Source organism: Guyanagaster necrorhizus (genome assembly GCF_019112545.1).
Source record: "Guyanagaster necrorhizus MCA 3950 unplaced genomic scaffold BT62scaffold_17, whole genome shotgun sequence".
Lineage (NCBI taxonomy): Eukaryota > Fungi > Basidiomycota > Agaricomycetes > Agaricales > Physalacriaceae > Guyanagaster > Guyanagaster necrorhizus.
Window position 1 is genome coordinate 489,119 of NW_025064896.1, and position 6,079 is coordinate 495,197.

Below are 6,079 nucleotides of genomic sequence, written 5' to 3' on the forward strand. Positions count from 1 at the left end.
CGCGTCTCACAGATACGTGCCAAAGAACGACAACACTTGCTCACTAAGGACTACAAGTCTGCTGTCCGTCTCCCACTGCATCCTTTTATGGTGAGTCCCACTGTTTGGACGTCGCTCAGCTGCTCAAGCAACAACCTAAGTATATCAAGTGCAGATGCACCTCCCACATATTACACATCAGATCCAATCGAGTGATCCGCGAACGCAAAGACGCAAAGGTGGGAGGAGCACAACATTATAAGCGCATTCTATGTAGACGAAGAGATCACTATGATTGATGAAAAAAGAGAAGTCGCTAGCAACTTTTCTGTTTCTTGATCAGAGCAGGTGACAATTCAGCACTTACAAACCGATGTGTATTGGCTTTAAATCCAAAAATCCGAAAAATGTTCGATACGGACAATGCAGGAGAAAGACAGTACAATACTTATCTCACCATTTCCAAGCATGCTTTGACTTCTTCGGAGTCAATTCAACAAGCTTCACCTCGCGTTCTCTCTCGTCCACGCCAAACATAGTCCTCAAGCCATCGATCTCCTGTGACTTTGCTTGCATGCGCTCAGTAGCTTCACGAGCGTTGTTTCTGCTGATGTCAAGAGTCTCCGCCTCTGCCTGGAGCTGGGCCTGCGCCGTCTCGTACTTGGTGCGCGCCGCAAGGAAGGTGGCTTCGTTCTTCTGGAGAGTGGCAAGGGCTCGAGCATGGGCAGTGTGGGCTTGTGACTCGCGCCGTCGACGGAAGAATGACTTATCGTCAATAGAGCATAGTGCACGATACTACCTTTATGGCTGCTTTCTGTAAGCTCTGGAGCTCGGACAACTCTTGAATAGCCACTGCCAAAGCTTGCTTTTCGACCTTGCCTTCGGTTTTGATGACCTTGGAGAGACGTTCGTTGTCTTTTGCTGCAAAAGGCGATGTGAGTGCGCAGTCGTCTAGTAGATAATAAATGCACCTTCTGTCTTCTGGATTTTAGACAACTGCTTTGCAGACAACGATGCGTCGGCAGAGGCCGCTCTGTTGTGGAGGCTTTCGTCTGCTTCGGCTTTGGCATTTGGGCCAGTTGTTGCGGCACCGCCAATAAAGGTAGAACCGACTATAGGATTTCCATCGGGGTTGGTGAACACGCTCCGCTTGGAGACTGAGGCAGAGCGATATATTGAAGCTCCCCGATTTAGCGAGTCCTTGGGAATGAACGACGTGGAAGAGTGGATGGACGGTGCATTCTCTGCTTTGCGCAAGATGGGACCGGTATGAGTAGACGAGACGGATTGTTCGAGTAAATCTGCAGCTGGAAGCCAACCTTCTGAACCGTTCGGATGAATCACCTTGCGACCCTTGTCTGGAACCTCAGCATCGCCGCCGTTGTATACGGTAGGGTCGACCGTGAGTGGCTTGTCGAGAATTTGAGGCGGAGTGGACATGGGGGTGAGCGGTGCGTCAAAGTAGATGGACGAGGTTTCGCTGGAATGTGCAGGCATGTAAGAGAACGATGTGGAATAGTGATGTCATATTACATTTACAACTTTCCTCTACAAGATCTTGGCAATCTCAGCATCAATACTCTCCGGAGTCGTCGTCGACGCCCACCGATGCACGACCTTGCCCTCCTTGTTGACGAGGAATTTTTCAAAGTTCCACTGTCCCATCATGAGAAGATCACCAGTAACCTAGAGTCAAAACTCCCACCTTGATCCTGGTAAGCCCCAAAAGACCAGCCTTTTCATTCTTCAGCCACTTGTACACCTCATTGGTATTGTCGCCATTCACATCCGATTTCTTCATCAGGGGGAAAGTGACACCGTGGTTCCTGGAGCAGAATTCACCAATGGCTTCGTCGTCTTTAGGCTCCTGCCCACCAAACTTTTGAGAAACGTCAACTGCGTGAATCTCCCTCGTAAACTCGATGGAGCGCATACCTGATTGCATGGGAAACCAAGGATGACAAAGTCGCGGTCCTTGTACTTGTCATACAACCCTTGAAGACCTACAGGAACATTAGATCTGGTTTCTTTTGTAACGGACTAAAGAAACCGCACCTGTGTATTGGGGGGTAAATCCACTATGCACGGTTTGTGAACAACGAGAACAAGTATCCAATCTTGGGATAAATACCATTTTGATGCCGTATTGACGATCAGGATAGTCTTTCCTTGCAGCTCCGCAAAGTCATACGTTTTGTTACCAGGCAGCGTCGCCTTGAGCGAGTAGAAGCCAGATTCAGTAGACAGGTATCGAGTTGGGTAGGTGAAGAGAGATGATACTGGTGCAAGTCGTGGTAAAGTGCTACGATGATGAGAGCAGGACGATCTCAAAGCAATAAATAGAGTCGGTTTGCTGATGAATCCTCGAGGCGTGATCATAGCTGTGAAATCCTTGAAATTCCCGGTTGTAACAATTGCCGGATCTATGTAATCGGCCCGAACCTAGTCTCCGCCATCCCGGGATCTCTAGTAGGCTATCTGCTCCACGCTCCCAAGCCCTTCAGCGAACAGCCCACGGAACCGCTTCCTACATCGGGAGCCCTTCAGTCTGCCTATATCACCACGAAGCTCCTTTAGAACCCAAGCATACCCTCTCGGCTTGCGTAAGAGAACAGTATAGAATGCATTACAGCCGAGCCTAGTTATGGTTAATGACTGACGTCGCGAATAAGAAACAACTAACCAGTCGACCTCGGCCTTGTTCACGGTAATTTTCGCATCGAGACTCTTGGCCACGTGTGTTCGCGACGTGTTTCGGAACGACGCATAGAAGTACGCGATCATCTGCTTTACGGTACCTGGGGACCGAAATTAGGATGGAATCACGATAGGTAAAATAAAGATACGTACGATAGACCATTTTTCCGCGCTTAGATGAGTCTATACCCCACTCACTAATGTATCCATGCATCTTCATGGCGCTCAAAACAAAGTTCTGATAAACATTCAGATGCACGACACGCTCCGAGTTCAGTTTATGGTCAAAGAAAATAACATGAATGCGTCTTTTGGTCAGTCTGTACCGGACGTGCCAGCTTATGAATATCATACTGGATGGGACATACTGGAGCATCTTATACACAAAAGCAGATCCTGGTCGCCGTATCTTGTTGACCGTTAAAGTATTGCGCAAATCTGAAATATTTTCAGTCTTTGAACGGTTCAAAGAATGCCGTCACGACTTACGGACGTCGTGATATCGGGCATAATCACCAGACACAGACAGATGTTTCATGTTGATTGCATAACCACACCACAGGAAAGCTAGGAAAGTTTGAGAAAAACACGAAGATGGACAGGATGTGCTCGCTTACATTGTTGATGAGGATTAGTCACATTCAAAACGTGATGACCATAGTCAAAGTTCGTCATCGTTTTTTCTTTCGATATGAAGCAACCATACTCCGGGTGGCCTATCCAACATTGAAAAGAAAGAATGACACTTTGACAGAATATGTACCTTCGTTCATCATGCAGAGAAATTCCCTCGCATGGGTCAAGGAAACGGTGATCAACAAATAATCATCAGTTTGTCTAAGCAATACCTATGAGGACCACGTCAACACACGTTCAACCCGCCACCGAGATAAAACATACGCTTTGGGGATCCTCCGTAAACTGCTTAAACCTCTTCTCAAGGTCGCCATAGAAAAACGCACAGAGAATAGAGGAGAGAACCGAACCCTGCGGAATCCCAAACACCTGTCGATAATAGTCCTGTCCAATCTACATCGAGCAACAAGTCACGATACAATTTCAGGGATTATTACTGGAACTGACCTTGACAATATTTTCCGTGATATGTTGCTCAAGCAAGTCCCATATTTCGTGCCGTTTAGACCGAGGGTAAACCACCTACTCTGGTGAAAATCCAGGCTTATAGATACGAGATGAAGTTTTACCTGATCAACAAAAATCGTATGCCGCAAGGCCCCCGCGAGCTGCGTGGCGTACTCAAGAAAATGTGGACGAGCGTCTGAGATAGTTATCAATCCAGGGGAAAAAATCGACGAGTGTGAGTCACCTGCGGGAAGAGCCTCCTTGGCAAACCTACGCTTGATTTTGCCTGCGGTAGAGGACACCTTGCCGTATCTTTGGTACACATAATTTTCCTACATCGCGCGCTGAGACATGATAGTGGTGGTGGTTGCTGCACGCACACCCTGTCTCATGGGATCATTTATTTTTCCAGTCACCATTTCGTCAACGCCCTTTCCAAGGATAACGATGCGCCAATATCAGGTGCAGCAGGCGTCGTTTACTCTTTGCTTGTCACCTCGAGATCCATGATTGATAATATTATATTATTTTTTAAATAATTCAAAATAATTTAGTGTAAAAAACGCCTGCTTTCTCACTATCGGTTACAAAGGGAGAATTAGTCTTAAACAAATCAACAAAAGGTAAACGGAGCATACAAGGACGTAAAAGAAATAAGATTATCTATCTAATCTACGTGGAGCAATTTTATAGCATCTTCAGCGGCGGCAAATTTAACTTCCAGCTTTGTGACGCGGCCTCTGTTAAGGTCAGTTGCCCGTGCTTCCTCCAATGCCTTCACATCCTCTCCCTCCTCCTGATGCAACTCGATCACACAACTGATATTACCCTTCTCTTCCGTAAACTTATACTTCACTTTCTGTCCTCGTCGTGAAGCCCAGACCGATAGTCGCGAAACAGGATGAAGCACATCAACGCTGTCCTTGACGATGCGCTCCAGTATCGGCAAGATACCAATCGTTCGCATAACATCCCGCGTCCTCTCCAGGTTCCCCTCCGAGTCAAGGAATACGGCGCCAAGGAGACTCTCGATCATGTCACTGAAGAATTTGGGTGCCTGCAGACGAGTCAGCGCTGCCCAAGGATAGATCTTCCCATTCTCCAAACCATCAGCAATCGCACCCGAAAGCCTCTGAAACCTGTCAAACGTGACACGCTGATCCTCGAGAACACGAGGACTGGCATGCAACAGGCACTTCCACAGATATATGTCCTCCTCCTCCTCTTCTAGCTGAATCTGACCCCCCGATTCCGTGGGCCGAGGCATATAGCTGCAAACCTTCACAGAACACTTCAAGCATAGGTAGGCCAGAATATGCCCGTTCACGACAGCCGATTTCCGAAGGTGCATATGCCCAGGACTGTACTGCTTGCCTTCTGCACGATATAGATAATCCGTGACCACCATGTCCATGACGGCGTCACCGAGGAATTCCATACGTTCATAAGAGATCGTGCCGAAGTCCTGCTGATGACTCGAGTGTGTGAGGGCTTCGAGAAGGATGAGCTTGTGTCTAAACTCGTAGCCCAGCATGGATTCCACTTGAGACATGACCTTCTCCGGCAATTCGATGCGCTTTCTGACTTCGGGTTCGATTACACTGACCCTTTCAATCAAGGACGAGATGCGCTCCGCAGTTGGTTGCCAGGTAAGGTCTAGACGGAAGAACTTTGCACATTCATAACCTAGTTCGAACCCTCCGTGCAGATACGCAGCGCCAATCGTGGATTCGACAACATCCGCCAATACTGAATAACATGAAGTACAGATTAAAGCATGAAGCTACACGGCACAATGTCCATACCTTTCATGGAGAGCTCTCCCGCAACCTTTTTTGCCCGCTTTTTCTTGGCCTCGTTCTTCGTGGGAACGGTTGTAACGACCTCAGCTACTTTATTCTCGCGGATAGTTGTGTTGGAATGCATATACGCTGGCTTCCACTTCTTGCTAAGCAACCGATCTAAACGTAAACGGGTCAATATGGCAGTCTCATATGGCTTCGAACCAACCTCGGATAATCCATCTGAACATTTCTCTAGATATGTTCTCATTCGCCAGTCTAACGTTCGCAACGGCATGGTCCTTCCGCCTCGACAGGTATCCTTCGTGCCACAGTGGGTGTTGCGATAGAAGCTGTATGCTGACCAGGTACTTCAGCACCGTATCTCCTAGCGTCTCCAAGCGCTGATAATTGTGACGTTCTTGAGACAACGGGGCTGTCATAGCAACAGTCAACAGCTGCGGTGAAATGGCGTAAAGATGAGATGACGGAGTGAACATCCTATCCCGCATGGACTGAACAGTAAGTGACATAGCTAG

General features: G+C 47.8%; 5 protein-coding genes across 5 annotated transcripts in view; all 5 read right to left on the reverse strand.

The window, feature by feature from the left end:
- Positions 1 to 332: 332 nt before the first annotated feature.
- BT62DRAFT_933721 (uncharacterized protein) lies at positions 333 to 1,757 on the reverse strand. The gene is made up of 3 exons (XM_043186607.1): positions 1,685 to 1,757; positions 951 to 1,635; positions 333 to 900 (listed from the first exon to the last, which is right to left on the reverse strand). The coding sequence occupies exons 2-3, from the start codon at positions 1,474 to 1,476 to the stop codon at positions 752 to 754; spliced, it is 675 nt and encodes a 224-aa protein (XP_043038178.1). The 5' UTR covers positions 1,477 to 1,635; positions 1,685 to 1,757; the 3' UTR covers positions 333 to 751.
- Positions 1,528 to 2,358, reverse strand: BT62DRAFT_899112 (glutathione peroxidase; the record flags this gene model as incomplete). The annotated part of the gene is made up of 5 exons (XM_043183354.1): positions 1,528 to 1,635; positions 1,685 to 1,858; positions 1,915 to 1,982; positions 2,035 to 2,057; positions 2,111 to 2,358. The coding sequence occupies 5 exons, from the start codon at positions 2,356 to 2,358 to the stop codon at positions 1,528 to 1,530; spliced, it is 621 nt and encodes a 206-aa protein (XP_043038179.1).
- An 87-nt stretch (positions 2,359 to 2,445) lies between these two features.
- Positions 2,446 to 2,896, reverse strand: BT62DRAFT_899420 (uncharacterized protein; the record flags this gene model as incomplete). Its single annotated transcript, XM_043183366.1, has 3 exons — positions 2,446 to 2,617; positions 2,663 to 2,777; positions 2,830 to 2,896. The coding sequence occupies 3 exons, from the start codon at positions 2,894 to 2,896 to the stop codon at positions 2,446 to 2,448; spliced, it is 354 nt and encodes a 117-aa protein (XP_043038180.1).
- Positions 2,897 to 3,243: 347 nt separating this feature from the next.
- Positions 3,244 to 3,494, reverse strand: BT62DRAFT_899516 (uncharacterized protein; the record flags this gene model as incomplete). The annotated part of the gene is made up of 2 exons (XM_043183371.1): positions 3,244 to 3,392; positions 3,440 to 3,494. Coding segments are annotated over 2 exons (204 nt in total), but the record flags the coding sequence as incomplete, so codon positions are not given.
- A 932-nt stretch (positions 3,495 to 4,426) lies between these two features.
- BT62DRAFT_899535 (P-loop containing nucleoside triphosphate hydrolase protein) overlaps positions 4,427 to 6,079 on the reverse strand; it is a gene marked incomplete at both ends in the record, with an annotated part of 4,792 nt that continues 3,139 nt past the window's right edge. The window contains 3 exons of the mRNA XM_043183374.1: positions 4,427 to 5,508; positions 5,565 to 5,720; positions 5,770 to 6,075. Of these exons, the coding sequence (XP_043038182.1) occupies positions 4,427 to 5,508; positions 5,565 to 5,720; positions 5,770 to 6,075 (1,544 nt within the window). The remainder of the gene's footprint in view (positions 5,509 to 5,564; positions 5,721 to 5,769; positions 6,076 to 6,079) is intronic.

Coding starts and splice junctions, on each gene's coding strand:
- BT62DRAFT_933721 (XM_043186607.1), bottom strand. CDS start 1,476: ATGCCTGCACATTCCAGCGAAACCTCGTCCATCTACTTTGACGCACCG. Junction 901..950: donor TAAAATCCAGAAGACAGAAG/GTGCATTTATTA, acceptor CGCCTTTTGCAG/CAAAAGACAACGAACGTCTC.